Genomic DNA, 17,857 nt, shown 5'->3' on the forward strand with positions numbered 1-17,857 from the left:
AACATTTAGGATGCCTCCTTCCCGTATCCAAGTGCCGGTCAACCCGCAGATGCCCTCCTGAATCCAGTTTCCTACTAATATGCACCCTCAGAGCTAGCAGTTGATGGCTCAAGTATCCAAGTCCATGTGAAAGACTCAGACTGGACACATTCTAAAAGTTTAACTGGACACAGTAGTCCACAGATAAGCAAAAGGAAAAGTTCCCTCACTAGTTTTATAACCTGGTCCAAAATCTTCTACATTATTTCCAACATTCCCCAAAAAATGTCAGTACAGTTACTTCATACTTTGGATGACTCCCTCAGATATCAGGAGAGCCATCAGGTTAATACTGATGGGCAGCAAAGTAGCTACACTCTGTCTAAGCACCTGGTGTGTCAGGAGAGAGTAAGCCTGTTTGCTCTTCTGAGGATAATGTTTTGACGTGATCTCCCATGGATTCCCTGTTATTCACATTGAGTCTCCAGGGAAATGCCAATTGAATCAGCCCATTAACTAGCAACCAGCAGATAGAGGGGGCATCTCAGGACATGTTAGTGCATGCAAGCAATACACCCCTGAATGCCTTCTTTGCTAGTTTCAACCGAAGGAAGTTGTAGAGCCGTTTGGCTTTTGCTTTGTTTTCACCCTGGATACAACGAAGGTACATTAGAAACTATTGTAAAATCTCTATTAGCTCCATGCTACAAATTATAGACAATAGAGACTGAAATGCATCACAGTATTTTCAAGTCCTCCGTTGTAGAGCATTGCACTGCTTCTCCTACCACAACAGCCTTGTACGCTTACTCTGTTTGGAGTGTTAAATGCCTGGCACACGTGGGCAGAGCCAGCCTTGTTCATCAGCATAGGGAGTGCTGTTCACCAAGCTGGCCAGGAATTCCAGAGGAAGAGCTGGCCATCCTCTCATAATCGATACTCAAGCTTGGCTTCGGAGTCCTTGGCCATGCCCTTCTTCCTTCATCTTCACTTCCAGTTCTTCTGTCCTTTTTGATACATTTTTGATGATATAATTCCATAGGCTCTGACACTTCCCTTACCCTCTCCAAAAAATTCATCTTTACTTCTCTCCAAATCACTCTGCCTGGCTGGAACACCCTCGCACTCTCCACTTGTTGCAATTCTGCTCACTCTGCTGAATCAACACGGATCTCTCACCCATCCTCTGCCTTCAGACTTCAACAGATGAAGTGGAAAGATGAGTTCGTATTTATTGAACTATATGTGTGCCAAATCTGGCATTTGACAGTATCTCCCATGAGATGTGCATTGCCTCTCATTCTGAGTTTACAAAACTTAGAAAAACTGGTGTTGAGAGAAACTAAATTGTTTTCCTGGAGTTATCCAAATGACCAATACTTAGCAGGAAAAAAAAAACAGTTTTATAAGCCTTAAATTATGTATTTGAAAAATTTTTAATTAAAACAGTCTTATTTAAAATAATTTTAAATAAACATTCAAAAACGGACATATTTAGGGAGTACTATGTGATGTTTTGATGCCACAGATACACTGTGTAGCATCCAGAGTAAATGAATGTCTTAAAACATAGTGTTTCACTTTCAGATGCAGCCAAAACCATTTAAAGATTTATTTGAGAGAGTTACAGAGAGAGAAAGAGAATTTCCATCTGTTGTTTGAATCCTTGAATGACCATAACAGCCAGGATTGGCCCAGGCTAAAGCCAGGAACCAGACCCTTCTTCCAGACAGGGTCCCCATTTGGGCCATCTTCTGCTGATTTCCTAGATGCATTGTCAGGAAGCAGGATCGGACATAGAGCAGCCAATACTCCAACTAATGCCCCCATAAGGGGTGTTGGCATCAGGAACAGTGGCATAACCAGCTATACCACATCACCAGCTGTGTGTATGTACATGTGCTTAAAACTATGTTTGCATTTCTATGCCAGCTTTAAAGTATTTCTGCTTAACATTTCATGTGAAAATTTTAGATATGTCAATATTTTCATTTTATATATCATACCCTTTAATCTTGCTCTATCTGCTAAAAGAATTTTTTTGTCAAACTTGATTGAAATTAAGAAGATTATATTGTGCCCCTTTGCTGTTTCTTAACAAAACACGACTTCCTTTCCTCCCAACATGTCATCCTTTTAGAAGTCATTAATGCACATGTAAGAAAGGCATGGTACTGAACCTGGTCTGGTGCAGACAATTTCTTGGATGTCCAAGGATCACAGTCACGGTACCTGGAATACAGGGCGAGTCCACACAGCACTGAGCAGGTGAGGATTGCCCAGAGTCCAAGAAGGTTGATGTAGAGAGATCTGAAGATGCAAAAGCAAACAGTGAACTGAGTGTTGTAATTTCTATCCTAAAGGTATTATTTCACAAGTTGGATTTTCATAATTATACTCAAGAAATGCACATTATGGTATGCTTATCAAAAACATTATTTATTACTGTAGTCTAACTGGCTGATAATGTCAATCCTTAATGTATCAAAAACATTTAGAATATGCAACATATTTTATTATAGGATGAGTATCTTCCTTGTTGAAATTCTGTAGAAATTGTCAGATTCATAATGGTGTCTAATTATATTGCCTTAGAACTTCTTACCACAAAGTAAAAATTTCAATAGTCAACAGAGCAGTTGACTAGTACTCATTTTCTTTTAAAAAATGATCCATCCAACTATAAACTGCTAAATATCGGTACTATCAGCATACTGACTCACCAAACATGTTTAAATGCAGTTTGTAAGACTATTCATTAAGTATGAACTATACATCGTTATTTCATGGACCGTTTTATTTCTGAGCAATGTGCCCCATTATAATATCCTCAGCATATTGAGTTCTGACATATGACATCACAGTATTTTCAAGTCCTCCGTTGTAGAGCATTGCACTGCTTCTCCTACCACAACAGCCTTGTACGCTTACTCTGTTTGGAGTGTTAAATGCCTGGCACACGTGGGCAGAGCCAGCCTTGTTCATCAGCATAGGGAGTGCTGTTCACCAAGCTGGCCAGGAATTCCAGAGGAAGAGCTGGCCATCCTCTCATAATCGATACTCAAGCTTGGCTTCGGAGTCCTTGGCCATGCCCTTCTTCCTTCATCTTCACTTCCAGTTCTTCTGTCCTTTTTTGATACGTTTTTGATGATATAATTCCATAGGCTCTGACACTTCCCTTACCCTCTCCAAAAAATTCATCTTTACTTCTCTCCAAATCACTCTGCCTGGCTGGAACACCCTCGCACTCTCCACTTGCTGCAATTCTGCTCACTCTGCTGAATCAACACGGATCTCTCACCCATCCTCTGCCTTCAGACTTCAACAGTTGGAGTGGAAAGATGAGTTCGCATTTATCGAACCATATGTGTGCCAAATCTGGCATTTGACAGTATCTCCCATGAGATGTGCATTGCCTCTCATTCTGAGTTTACAAAACTTAGAAAAACTGGTGTTGAGAGAAACTAAATTATTTTCCTCGAGTTATCTAAATGACCAATATTAAATGGTGCTGGCTGCATCTGAAAGTAAAATATACTAAGTTTTAAGAGACATTTGTTCAGTTTTTGGATGTTCATTCAAAATTATTTTAAATAAGACTGTCTTAATTTAAAATATTTTCCAATATATGATTTTAAGGCATGTAGAACTATTTTTCTCCAAAGTCCTTTTGTAACCAGGTTTATCACTCATCTCTTAGAATTTCATGATACAAAATATATCCAAGCTAAATGGAACTTAGGGAAGCATCTTCATAAAGAAGACTCATGGTTATTAATGATTCATCTACCATGATTTGACTTACAGTTTGGCATGGAATCTGCTTTTACAGGAGATATATCTCTGCACTTGGGATTGGTTGATTCCATAGATGGTGGTCCATGTGAAGGTCCCGCCTACAATGATTGTCCAGAACGTGTGTCTTTGCAATGGGTTTGGGTCAAAACTATTTGAGAAGAAACAGAAAACAAATTTAAATTATTTACAAAACACTACTGAAAACTGCCTTAGGATATTTCTGCATGCAAGCAACACGTACCTCTATACCCACATAAGTAGGTACAAACTTACTAAATAACATGAGTTATACAAGTACTTGTAACTAAAGTTCAATGACATAGGCATTATTATTTTCAGAGAGAGGGAAACTCTAGACAGGACTGGAGGGAAATGAATGTTGTAATTATTCTGAGCATTTATTTAAGTCATTCTCCCATGGTTTCAGGAAGCTGTTGTGTACACAAAGCTGTCATACTGTAATCAGAGTACATTCCAAATCACACACTCTGAGAGACAAGAGACACTGACCCCTGCGTGCACCCCAGAAGGAGACACGGAAATGTAACGAACACATTTTGTGTATGTATTTCTCTCCTAGCACGTAAATAGTCATAATTCTAATCTCTATTCAAAATCAGGAAGCTGGTAAATTAATGCAATTCAAAGGCTTTCATTTTCCAAAACTATCACGTTTCATTATAATTGTGCTGTCTTAATATGGTGTGTGTGCAAACTGAACACTAATAGTTTAAAACCACTTTTTGACATGCAAACAAGTACAAACTTGTTACAAAGTCCAACTTTCATGTTTTAAATATATTGTAACTGCTTTTAAATGGATCACCTTAGAAGGAATGAATCTGTTCATCTCTAGCAGATGACATAAGCATTAAAACGTTCTGCCAAACCATGCTTCCATCTTATGGAAATTATATAATTCTGAAACTCTATGTAAATGCTTAAATTGGGGAACCAGTTGACAAAGATGTTCTGATTTCATGTCTATCCTGGCACTCCTATGGAAATATAAAAGCCTCTATTCTATTGCCTACCATTTCATAGCAAAGTCTCAATGTTTCAGGAGTGAACAACTGGAAAACAGTAGCTACCACATTGGCGAATGAAGATCAAGAGCTAAAAGAAATCAGGAACCTTCTGAGTGAAGTAAAAATTGATATTAAACATTCATTTCAGTAGCTTTAGATCAGAAGCCAACTACAGACCATATAGAAAATAGCAATCTAAAATACCATTTCTTTGCATTGATCTGAAATAAAATAGTTATTTGTCTCATCACCCTCAAACTTTCAGAACAAGAGATACTTTTGAAAATACTGAAGCATCATCAGACCTTTTATTATCACTCTGTGGTCGAAAACCATCAAAACAAAGGCCATAACAATGCATAATGTTTTATTTGTAGAAGCTTGCACTTCAGTGCTGAGATCTGTGCATTTTTGGAATAATCTCTTTACATGAAGTTTAAAGCAATCTTGCATTAAAAAGTGATTGATTCCATAACCTCTCCTTTCAGCCAGGCCTACCAAGAAGAGAGCTGGGAGTAGCCATTGGTTGTTCTCAATTCTTGGTATCATCCCCCTCTTGTTTAAATAGGCTAAAGGTCATCAGACTAAACATCGTGCTCTACCATAGTCAGGGGAGTGAGCCGTGAGTCAAGATACAAAAACCTGAGGCTCTCTTCCTCGGAATCTGAATCTTTGGGCAAATAGAGAAAGCATGTAGAAAACCACTCAAGATGGTTCCCTGAAATGCGTCCCTGTATCTAGTGATCCATTGATTCTGTCTAATTTTTGAGAAAGCTCTTCTCAAACTTTTGTTTTGCATTTCAGAAGACCAGAAAGGAACCACTGGGATAAAATGGGTTCTCTTTCTTCTTGCCAATGATTTCAGATTGCTTGTATCAAAATAGGGCTTCTTTCATGGAAGACAAACCGAATAGGTCCAAATGAGCTCTTAGCCACACTGAACAGGAAGAACAAAAACCATACTTAAAATTGTGATTAAGTGTCTTCTTTCAATAATATTTCTTTACAAAAGCTTGGCAACTGTTTAAGACTTGTTATGTCATGAATGTATATACGATTACTTGAGGCATCAACCATAACTTTTCCAGTTAATTCTCCAGAAATATAATATACGATTAGGTAATGCGCACACACACACATGAAATGGGACTTTTTAAAGTTCGTGAAAACTGAAAGAATTTTGGGGGTGCCAAATCAATGTGAAACTCATACATAATTTTTCATACTACACATTTTTTTCATAAACTTTTTGAAGATTTCATCATCTCTCATAGATTTCCACTTTTTGCACCATAATAAACTTATCTTTTAATTCCACTTTCCACTTGCTTTTAAAACTACTCTAATATTATATTACTGTATACTATCAGCACCACTAGGGTAATAACCAAAGAGAAATTGTCGAAATTGCTTGAAACAAAGAATTGTCAAAGCAACAATACTGTCTTCTAGCATGTGGCTCTTCAGAGCTTTTGTTTTGTGTATTTTCCTTCCACCGTGTCTTCCTTTCCTACCTCACCTCATCGTCTAACCCCCTGTGGGCTTTAATATCCATAGAAAACTCACAGATATTAGTCCTTTCTTGGGAAGAGGTATACTCTAAATACCATCTAATTTAATTAACCCCTTTAAAAACCGGTGGAAACCTCCTACACATTTACACAGCACCTTAAATTTGTTGTATCACATCCTTAGTGTTTTGTTGATTTGCTGTCTAATTGTAAATCTAGTATTTCAATAATGAGATCATTTTTACAGAGGTAATAAAATGTGTGTCCTATTAGCCAGGAGGTAAATAGCAACTTACTTCCAGAAGTTTAATCTTCTGCCATCATATGCGTCCTTCAAAATAGTATTGATTCCACCCTGAGTCACTGAAGCCTGTATAATCACAGATGCAAATCCAGCCACCATGATTCCAGCTTGAAAAACATCTGTCCAGATAACTGCCTTAAGACCACCCTTTAAGGAAAAAGTCATGAGGATTAATGCTTCTACCAGGCATTAGTAAGCATCCACATGTTTTATTCACTATACTACACAACAGCGGTGAAAACATGGATGTTGACCAAGAAGTGCACTCAAAAGACACTGTCAGGTTTTGGTAGAACCTTCCTAAAGAAGATATTCCAGAAGCCTCCAATCATTAGCAAAGAAGGCCAGCACCGTGGTGCCCTCACCTGTGATCCCTGTGTCTCATAGGAGTGCCCTTTGAGTCTTGGCTGCTCCACTTCTGATCCAGCTCCCTACTAATGTGTGTGGGAAAGCAGCAGAGCTAAGCCAAGTGTTTTGACCCTGTCACCCCTGTGGCAGACCTGGATGAAGTTCCTGGCTCCTGGCTTCAACCTGTCCCGGGTCTAGCTGTTACAGTCATTTGGGAAGTGAGCCAGTAGATGAAAATTTTTTTCTCTCTCTCTTTCTATAGATAAAATAACATGGGCAAAAGCATAAACTCCAACTACATGCAATATTAAATATGGCCAGATATGCATTTTTGTGTGAAATGGAAAGTGATATAGAATGTTTGGGGAAGATTCATAGGTCACATCGCAAAAATCATTATCATGGATTTTGTTCAATTAGCAGAGCTGATATTTAATCAGTAAGTACCCAGATAGTCACTTCGGTCATTGAAATACTAAAAACACACCCTACTAGTTGTTACATGTTTTGTCACCCATGCCTTTAGGCAGTAGAAAGTTATCACAGAGTTCCAAACTGAAACTAACATGAGCACAGCTTTAATAGCTTAGCAATGGTAAGAATTAGGAGACAGAGTTCAGGACCATTGCAATGGTCCTGATGAACTATATTCTATGAAGAATCAGTCTATCTCTGACCAAACATTCCTTCCACAAAGCTGATACTGTGGCAGGACAGAAGTAGCAGAGTAGCTCTAAAGAACTAACCTGGCAGCATGTAACTAATGGGGACCATAAGGATGCAAAGCAAGTGGGTGCAATGAAAAGGGAAATGATGATCATGACATACCAGAGTGCAGTAGAATGTGCAGACCAGTCCGGTTGCCACGACTGCACCCCACAGATCAAATCCTGTAACTGCGGAAGTAAAGCGAATGCATGCATAACCATGAAGTATGAATAATAAATGTATGTCTCAATAATCAGCAGGGGACAAAGTTCTATCACGTACTGGGCACCCGCTTGATCTATATTCACTTATCAAAAGTTAGGCCCAGATTTTAAGGGAGGTTTAAAATTGTAGTTGATAACATAAATGGACATAATGGTGGTTTCTACCCTCAGGCAGCATGTACAGCTCCAACATGGGCTAAATGAAATTTATGTTACCATTAAGCTAAGGAACTGCCTAATATTATGATGCAGTTGTCCAAGCTAAAGGGAGTCTAAAGATACTTGCCATCTTCCCCATTAGACAAGGATCTGTTTACCATCCTTGGAATTAACAAGAGGATAATATTAAAATAAGGATTAACTGAAGAAAATTGTGTATGATTTGCAATTCTTTACCTAAGAAGTGAAATGCCTTTTTAAATAAAAAGATAAGCAGAATTAGTAGATAAAGGAAATCTGATAGAGGGAACTAATTTAAAAGCTAAATTTCTCTGAAAATTTTGATTTACAGACTAGAAGCGAGAACCATGGAAATAGTCTACATAATTGGAAAAATCAAATTTTAAAAGGAACTTCTTAAAAGCAAAATGAAATAAATTGAAACCGGCTATATGTCCAAGTTTGTGACATAGGCATATATAGACATATGTCACCAGATTTGAAGATTGATTTATTTTTATTTAAAAGGCTGATCTGAAGCTGGGAATCAGGAGCTTCCTCCAGGTCTCCCACATGGGTGCAGCGTCCCAAGACTATCAGCCATCCTCCACTGTTTTCCTAGGCCATAAGCAGAGAGCTGGATTGGAAGTGGAGCAGCTGGGACATGAACCAGCAGCCACACGGGAAGCTAATACTGGAGGGCAGAGAATTAGTGTGCTCTGCCACCACACCAACCTCACATAACCAGATTTGAAAACACAATGATGTTACATGTATCCCTGCTACGAAACATCGAAGAAAAAGAACTGCAAAGAAGAAAATGTGTAACTACATTTGTCTTCATATTATTAATTAGATATTGAAATCGCTATTCTAAAACTATGACTTCTACAGATCCCAACATGGAATCCACACCCCCCCTCCAAAAAAAAACCCAAAAAACCCAGAGAGTTCTTGATGAGAAGACAGTCAGGACAACTGACACCAAATCATGCAAGTGCAGACCCAATTTTTTAAAGTTCCCCAAGTGAGTATCAATGTGCTGCCAGCCAAGTTTGAAAAGTCAGAAGACAACTTGGGAAGGCCCCTGATGGACAAAAGTAAAACAGTTTGAACATCAATAATAATAACCATGATGGTTGTCAAATGTTTGTGTCTGTAGAGTCATTATTTTAAACTCTCAGTTACCTGGGGCCAGTATTATAGTGCAGTGGGGTTTAAGGTTCTGACTGCAACACTGGTATCCCATATGGGACTTAGTCCATGTCCTGGTTGTTCCACTTCTGATCCTGCTCCCTGCTAATGGCCTGGGAAACCAGTAAAAGATGGCTCAAGTCCTTGGGACCCTGTACCCAGGTAGAAAACCTGGATGAAATTTCTGGACCTTGCCTTCAGCCTGGCCCAGTCCCAGCTTTTGTGGCCATTTGGAGAGTGAACCGTTATACAAAGATTTCTCTCTCTCTCTTCTCACCTTCTTTTTCAAACTCTTGCTGTCAAACAAAAATCAATCTTTTTTTAAAATTAATATAAAGGTGTCAGCAGTGTGGTTCAACAGGCAAATCCTCCGTCTTTAAGGGCTAGCATCCCATACGGATATCAGTTCATGTCTCAGCTGCTTCACTTCCCATCCAGCTTCCTGCTTGTGGATCTTGTGGATTGGGAAAGCAGTTGAGGATGGCCCAAAGCCTGGGGACCCTGCACCTGCGTGGGAGACCTTACACAACTTTTAAAAATCAAAAGTCAGAAGTCCCCCCAAAAGAAATAAAGCATTGACCAAATGCTTGGACCACCTGCTATCCATATGGGAGACTCAAATGAAGCGCTTGGCTCCTGGCTCTAGACTAACTCAGCCCTAGCTATTGCAACCATCTGAGGCGGGGGGAGGGGGGTGAATCAGTGCATGTTAGAGTTCTATCTCTGTAATTCTTTCAAATAAATCTTGTTTTCAAAAAGGTGGGGCAGATTTCTGGAATTGGATGATGGAAATATTCTAGATCCTGGGTGGGAATTTTGAGTGTACACAAATATTAAAACTCATCCACCCTACCCTTAAGTTCCTCTCGTGTAATAATATGTTATCTATACCTCAATAAAAGTGTAAGCCTTGTTAAGAAAAGAATCCTTGACTTCTTCAAAAATGAAAATCGACTGGAGGCAGAAATGACCCAGCAATTCCATCCACCAGCATGTGCATAAGCTGGTTGGGGCAACAGACTGTGTCAAATCCTCTACTGGCATGCACACACAAGAATCAAGACTGTGATTGCCTCAGATAAAGTTTCTATGGGGATACCCCCTGAATGAATCGCTGGATTCAGAACCCCAACTATGGAGAGAATTGCAGGTTCCATGGTCTGACTCTGGAATGCGTGTGTCAGAGCTGGGCCTCCTCAGTGGCTTAGACAGAGCAATGGACAGCATATCCAGGTGAACACAGTACTTTGGATTCTATAGAGGACACCTGGTACCACAACAGAAGATGGAGGAAAGAACAAATCAATTAACTACCACAGCCAAGTGTTGGCAGTGAATGACTGGGCAAACAGAAACTCTAAGGTGGACTATGCAACCAGTGGATTTTGGAGAGATTTCATCGTGCTTGGAGTGGTGAGATTGTAGTAATTCAAAACTGTTGAACTTGAAACCTCTTGAGCAGTGCCATCAGAGCATGCCCCATATCTGGGACACCGGAGTGGTGTCAGGAAGCTGGACGTGGGGTATAGAGGCATTTGGGAGGCTGGTGTGGCTCCTCCCCTTTTCTTCCTCTTCCCCCAGATATAGGAAGGAAAAAAGAGAATGTGAAAATGGTAATATCACTCAGCTTCCTGTAGCCCTTGACCCTTATCACCCTAATCAACTATGTAAAAATCATCAAACAGTAAAATTTTTAAAAATGAAAATCAATGTTTTGATCACTCCTAAACTGTACTTTAAAAATCTAACATATTTAATTACACTTAAAGCCAAAAGGTAACTTCTGAAGTTTATAGTTCAGTTCTTGAGAAATGAAATGACTCATTCTTGATCTTAGTAGCATGGACAATGAAACATGTAGAACTCAGAATTCAAGAACATATTATACAGTGGAGCACTTCTTTGTAATAATACTGCTGTACTTTATCCTCACAGGTGTTAATTACTATCATATCCATCATAAAATTTAAAAAATTAAATGTAGAGTTAGTGGGTTTTCTCCATCTTATGTTAACTCCAGGAACTACACCACATTCTTTCCAGCACAGAGTCCACTTGTCCAGTCCACAAGGAAGTTTTAGAGATAAACTCACTTCCAACTGATAAGACTTCAAAGGACTTGGAACTTCCCAAAAACCATTTGAAAATATGACTAACAGCAACATTTGCCTCAATAAACTATCCTTGTTTTACTGCTCTTATATGTCCAAATTTCAATAGCAAAGGTGATTTATTGATCAACAAAATTTTCAAAAGAGAGAGCGAGGAAGGAAGAAAGGGAAGGACAAAAGCAGAAAGGAAGAGAGAAAGCAAGGAAGGAAAGAGGAAAAAAGGAGGGAAGGAGGGCGGAAGGAAAGTATCCTTTTATCTTTAGAATTTTATCTATGAACCACATGGAATATGTTCTCTGCATGAATAAAATAATAGCATGAAAATTATGCAATAATCATGCATTTGCTGTGACCCTGACAATCTAATGTATGAATAAGTTCCCTAAAGATAAAAAATATATACAATTTTTTAAAATAAAAGCATGTTCTTCATAAGTATCTCTAGAGACATCATAGGCATCTGTCCTATAATGCTAGGAACAATCTGATACTTCGTCATAAGACTCTTCTGCTCGTCCATTTGGAGCATGTCAAAAGTGGGGATAAGAAAAGCTTTTCTCTGCCAGATTTTACCCTAGATCTGATCAGAATTACAAAGAAGAGAGTGCAGTCATTCATGTCTTAGATGACAGGGGAGCAGCTTTCTGAAGACCTGAAGAGTGGCCGCTGGATGCTGCCTGCTGTGGTCAGCCCTTCGGAGCAGCAGCTGGTGTCGACACTGAACTCACCCTGCCCTCCTTGGAAAGCTGCTGTAGGTTACTGGAAGCACTTTCCCTCACTTCCCTAGGACAGATAACGCTGATTGAAAATCATCCCCAAAATATGAGTTACATAATGAGCAAACTCTAAAGTGTACCTTGATTTAAAGCCAGGGCAGGGGCGTAAATAACAATTCCAGTATATAGAATCTAGGGAAGAAAAGAAAGCCAAATGAATTAGATAAACTATGGATATGAATGACAAAATACTGATTTTTTTTCACCATAAATTCAATTCTAATTTAAAGCAACAGTTTCAATATACTTAAAGCGTTTATTTGTAATATTGAAAGTATTACGTCAATAAGGCTAATTCTGTTGTGCTTGTGGATGTGAAAATCTCCTATGATCAATTCTGTATAAAGATAGACATTTCATGTGATACTTCATGTAAATGATCACTGGCTCACCAACTCAAGCCTGAAATCGATTTTCTAACCCAAAACAGCCAGGAAAAAAAAAATGAAAATGAGTAAGGTGGAGTAAGCATTATAGCTCAGCAAGTAAAGCCACAGCTATTAATCTGCACATCCCATATCCGAGTGCCTGTTTAAGTCCTGGCTCTTCCACTTCCAGTCCTGCTTACTGGCTGATGATTGTCCATGTTTTTGCATATCTGCCACCCACATGGGAGACCAAGATGGAGTTTTGGTTCTTCGTTTCATCCTGGTCCCCTTCTGACTATCATTTGAGAAGTGAACTGATGGATGCAAATTCTCTTTGCCTGTCTCTCCTTCTCTTTCAGCCATGTTGCCCTTCAAACAGACAGACTGACTTTCTGTCTCTCCCTGTATCTCTATGCCTCTGTCTTCCCAATAGACATTTTTTTTAAAAAAAGAAATTCAGTTTAAAAGAGAATGGTCCTTCAATCATGTATGTAAGTTAACAACTGCATGGTTAAGAAAACTATACATTTCCTGAAGTACTTTATAAAAGTTGGCATGACAATCAATTAAGTGTAAATTTGTGTATAAAAAAGAACCTAAAATCCATAATACCTATATTCCACCATTTTATTTATTAGTTTTTCATCTACACATTTGACAAATATTTATTGGTCTGGAGTGTAACAGTAAGTACAGTCTTTTCCCAAAATATCATTTCCATTAAACTTTGTCATTCAAATGTATCACGTAAGAATTAAAACTATAGTTACTTTCTAAACCATGCTGGGAAAAGGGTTCTTGGGCTGCTTGATTACATTCCAAGGTTAGAGATACGGAAGTACAGTAAATACTTCAAATGGAAAGTGCTAAATGTCCCCTTTCTGTGGAACTAAGCTGTGCTTCCAGGTACTCTTCTGGCATTACCATAGAGTCATTTTACAATCATTGTTGTATCCAAGTTGAGGCTTTCAAAACATGACCTCAGGTTGTCTTGCCAGCTCCTTTCCACATTTCCCATCACCAACAAAGCCCCTGCGAGCGTCTGCGCTGTTGGGTAACGCAAGCCATCAGCCTCAGCTCTGAGTCCAACGCTCCACCACACCCCATAGATTTCCTTCCTATACTGAAACTAGTAAGAGCTAGCACCATTTGAATCACTTCGCTTGCAATGATATAAAACGAGTCGAAGGCACTCTGTCTTCCTGTAGCGAATGCTTGGGTGACTTTTGAAGGAGAAATAGAATTGTAACGAGAGTCAGAGTAGAGATCATTCCTCAGCTTCCATCATCCAACCCTCGCATAAAGGGCTTCACTGGCCAGAGGGAGATGGGACAGTCCTGATAACGATCCCTCACCCGTCGCGCAGCAGGATAGAGGTGGAAGCACTCCATCACTAGCCACCTGGGCAATCCGTGTTTTCTGGTCAAGCTCTACTGGATTATCTCTTCCAGAGCCCATGAGCTTACATTTTTATCATCGAAATATCAATTACTCTTTCTGGTTCCATTTTTTTTAAACACTGATTCATTTTTAAAGTTAGCTTACTAACATAGAAAATTACGTCCTAATGCCTTCCTTTGTCAGCCATTTTTTCATACCTGTTATTCAATATTGTTTTTAAAATACTTTGAAGTATCCAACTTGTTTTCCTTTTGTCAGAATTACTGTCATCAACTTCTAGGGTCCACACTACTATCTTTTGTCATCTTGCAAAGCCTTTCATGTCTGTCACCTTGGTTAAGATCAGAGGAGATGGGATAAAGGAAATTATATTTTCCTAATGCAGCATATCTGTGTCTTGATCAATATAATAGCTAATTCTTGCTTCAATTGTTGTTTTTCCAGGCAGCAAAGCTTGCTGGCACACTGTTTAATTATCTTAAGGGTAATTGCTGCTTAGTGACAAGCGTTTTTCCTTTTTTAGTTTCCTCATATTTGCAGTATCTCTTTGTTATCACGCATGTGTTTTCCAAGCAAGATGGACCCAGCTGCCATGGTGAAAAATATTTCAGACAATAAAGGAAAAACTAGCGGTGAGTTACTTACTGTTTGAACAATGAAGAGGATTGTTCCACAGAGACGAACGCATTTGTTGAATCGAAGTTCTAAATACTGTTGCCAAAAGGGGGAAAGTGATTATTGTGTGAATTCTCTGCACACCTTATAATCAGCAACTTAAGTAGACGATTAGAGATGTAAAACAGCTTCATAAGTAATTTGTATTGTGTATCTTCATTGTACTATTTTATTTGCATACAGTGAAACCGAATCACTTTAGAGCACAGTCCAAGGGCTTGTAAAACACATACATGTTTGTGTAACCCCCATGACGATCTAAATACGAAACAGTGTGTGCATCTCAGCAGACTCCCTCAGACTTCTCCCCTGTGGCCAAGCCCTCCTTCCATCCCCACACACTAATGGTCTCTGATCTCTTAGCCATTCCTACTTGTTCCAGATTGTCATATAGATGAAATTACATTCTGCATTTTTAGATTGAGTAACCCATTGTTCTCCCTAGATTCATTTAGGGAACCAAACCTATCCAAATGTAGGCAATTTTGATGGAATTGTCAATCAAAGTGTCATGACCTATTAGCCAGAAGAAAACCATGTAACCACCATTTCACCTTCTGTGAACAATGAATATTTTGAACTTAGAGACAAGATACGGAGAGGGAATGAGCAAGTTCCACTCTGGGAGATCAGAAGATGCTGTCCTGCCTTGTGCCTTTCTAAAGCTTAATTGGCTTTTCACTCTATTCTATGAGTTACCCCACATCCCTCCACCATAGTCTTTTAACTGAAGTCACCGAAATTAGTTTCTTTTCATAGCTAGTGGCCCTGCCAACTCCTTCTAGTGTCCTGGAAATCTCCTCTGTCTTATTATATGACCAACTTATGTCCTAAAGACCACACTGTAGTCCAGTTACGATTATAGAATTTATGAGCTGGAATCTAAGACATGCTCTAACTTAGCACACGTGGAAAAAAAATGTTTAATGCTAACAATAGTCTTTTCATACAGCAGAGAAGAAGGAAGAAGGAAAACTGGCATTAGGTAATAGAGGGAAAGACATACGATATTTTTGTTGTGTGGTCAAAGCTAACATGTGTGGAGTATTTATTGTGCTTAATCCTCCTGGCAACTCTATGGATAAGTCCATGTTGGGGACGATGGCATTGCGACCCAGAGAAGACATCAAGTTTGCAACCTAGGAACCAGCAGGATCACAACACAAATTTCAAATCGTTGATGCTAACATGTGCACATGACCAAATTAATAAGAATCTAACTACATGCTTAGACTGAGGAAGGGAGTAGGCAGCATTAGCATGTCACTGGACCTGCAAAAATAACTGATAGGAGACAAGAAAACCAGGCAATGGGGAGTACTGGGAGAACAGCTCCAGCCCTTCACCCAGCCCCTCTCCTGATTCCCAGAGCTTTAGGCAATCGCTCTTCAAACCTGCTTCCTTCCTTTAACATTGAGGACCATGGTAAATAGTTCTTTGCCCTTTTATTTCCAGGGTTTTGAACACTATCCAATGATATAAATGGATGGGGAAATGTTGGACACTGTTGAGAAAATAAGATATTAAGAACTTAGTTCTATGCAGATTCATGGCCCTTGAGAAACTTGTCTTCAGTGAACGAATATCATTCCAGGATATTTTGGAAGACTTTTCGGAAGACTGGAGAAACGTCTGAACCTGGAAATGGAGCAGTGTTATTTTTTTCAGAGTTCCTTTAGTAGATCTCTCTTACACATGAGTGGTTATGAATAAACAGAGAGACCTTTGCTTTTTCTAAGTACACATACCCAAGACACTGGAGACAAAGAACTCTTAAAAGAACATTGCAACCAAGCTAAGAATGTAGTCATCTGGATCTATGGTACATACACACAAGCACACATATACGCACGAGTGGACTTTAAAAGGTTCATAGAAAATTCAAACTATCCTTTGATTTTTTTCATGAGCTTCTAGAAGCTCCTTTATATATGTAATATTCCACCTTCCCTGCCTGCCCCACCTCCACCAGCCCCAGGATCAGCCGATGTAGAAAAAAACTTAGGAGTTAAAGCTAATTCAAGATCAAGTCAAGTACTGTGTCATTGTCTCAGCCATCTGCGGCTAGGAAGCTATTGAAGAATGTTGAGGTCTAACCAGAGGGCCAAGAAGCTGTGTAGTAGGATGAAAGCAAACTAAAGCTAAATTAAGATTTCCGGACAAAACTACAAAATAACAGGAGGTGCCTACCGTCAATCAAGCTCTCCCAGAATCCTCAGCGCTTTGAATAGTTTAAGGACATGAAACTAAGACCTCTAAAAATTTAAACACATGCCTGAATTAATACAAAATCTGAGTAACTCAGTATGAACATACAGATTTAGCTGGACATAGAATAATTCTAAAGAAGTTATGAATTAAACCAGATTTCTACAATATCCTTTTTGTTCATCTGTGCATCTGGAAATTGCAAAACACCTATTAGGCCAACATTTCAAATTTAGTGACAAATAGAAATAAAGTGATTGTGAACAGCCACCTTTAGCAATAACAGTCAAAGAAATGTAAATAAAGAAGAGTTTCTTCTGTGAGAAGGAGTGCCAGCGTATCTATCCCTTGGTGCTGGACTGCTTTTTGTACACGTGGGTGGCTCCATCTCTCATTATAAAACAAAAGGAAAATATTTCACAAGAAAGTCTTTGCCATGGCCAGTTGATAAGGTCACAGCGTGATGCCCCAATTGCTTGGCACTCCAAGTCGTGACCACCCACACTGGGCTCACTGGTTCACGTGTTCTGCATCACCTCTTTGCTTCTCTCTGCATTGTGACAAGCTTGGAATGTTGATAGATTCATCAAGTCTGCTAGTAGGCCTGTCAGTACTCCGTTCTCTCCATAGCCTGACTTACTCTGTATCTGCAAAATGGGGCTCTGATAGAATCTCTCTCATAAGGATTGTTTGGACTGCTGCGCCAGACAATGTATGCAAAACATGCAACCCAGTGCCAGGCACTATTAAGCATTCCACAAACATTAGCTTTTTGTTCACCTGGAAGGCTTGCTTACAGGTTCCACTGCGAAAAACTTGTGAGAAAGGTGTTTCTGCTTGAGTTAGTGTTATAGCCCCAAAGGATGGGTCAGTGGTTCAAAGAGTGGCATTTGTCTTTGGGGACCGAAGTCCTCTGGCCAGATTATTCAATTCCATTCCACATTTTTAAGTTAGTTAGCCACAGATCAGGGCTCATGCACTTGAATGCCTGGATGTTTCATCCAATCTCTTAGGAGGCGGCTTCAAAACAAGTTGTGAACCAACAAAATTACACTTTTAGTGCCA

At 39.3% G+C, this 17,857-nt stretch overlaps 1 protein-coding gene across 1 annotated transcript in view; it reads right to left on the reverse strand.

Annotated features, from left to right (window-relative positions):
- SLC5A8 (solute carrier family 5 member 8) overlaps nt 1-17,857 on the reverse strand; it is a 41,334-nt gene that overhangs the window by 21,207 nt on the left and 2,270 nt on the right. Inside the window, exons 2-7 of the mRNA XM_040990913.1 lie at nt 14,555-14,620; nt 12,221-12,272; nt 7,797-7,864; nt 6,613-6,767; nt 3,785-3,925; nt 2,160-2,289 (exon numbers count right to left, since the gene is read on the reverse strand). Of these exons, the coding sequence (XP_040846847.1) occupies nt 2,160-2,289; nt 3,785-3,925; nt 6,613-6,767; nt 7,797-7,864; nt 12,221-12,272; nt 14,555-14,620 (612 nt within the window). The remainder of the gene's footprint in view (nt 1-2,159; nt 2,290-3,784; nt 3,926-6,612; nt 6,768-7,796; nt 7,865-12,220; nt 12,273-14,554; nt 14,621-17,857) is intronic.

Source organism: Ochotona curzoniae, unplaced genomic scaffold (assembly GCF_017591425.1).
Source record: "Ochotona curzoniae isolate NIBS_2020 unplaced genomic scaffold, NIBS_Ocur_1.0 contig_1014, whole genome shotgun sequence".
NCBI lineage: Eukaryota > Metazoa > Chordata > Mammalia > Lagomorpha > Ochotonidae > Ochotona > Ochotona curzoniae.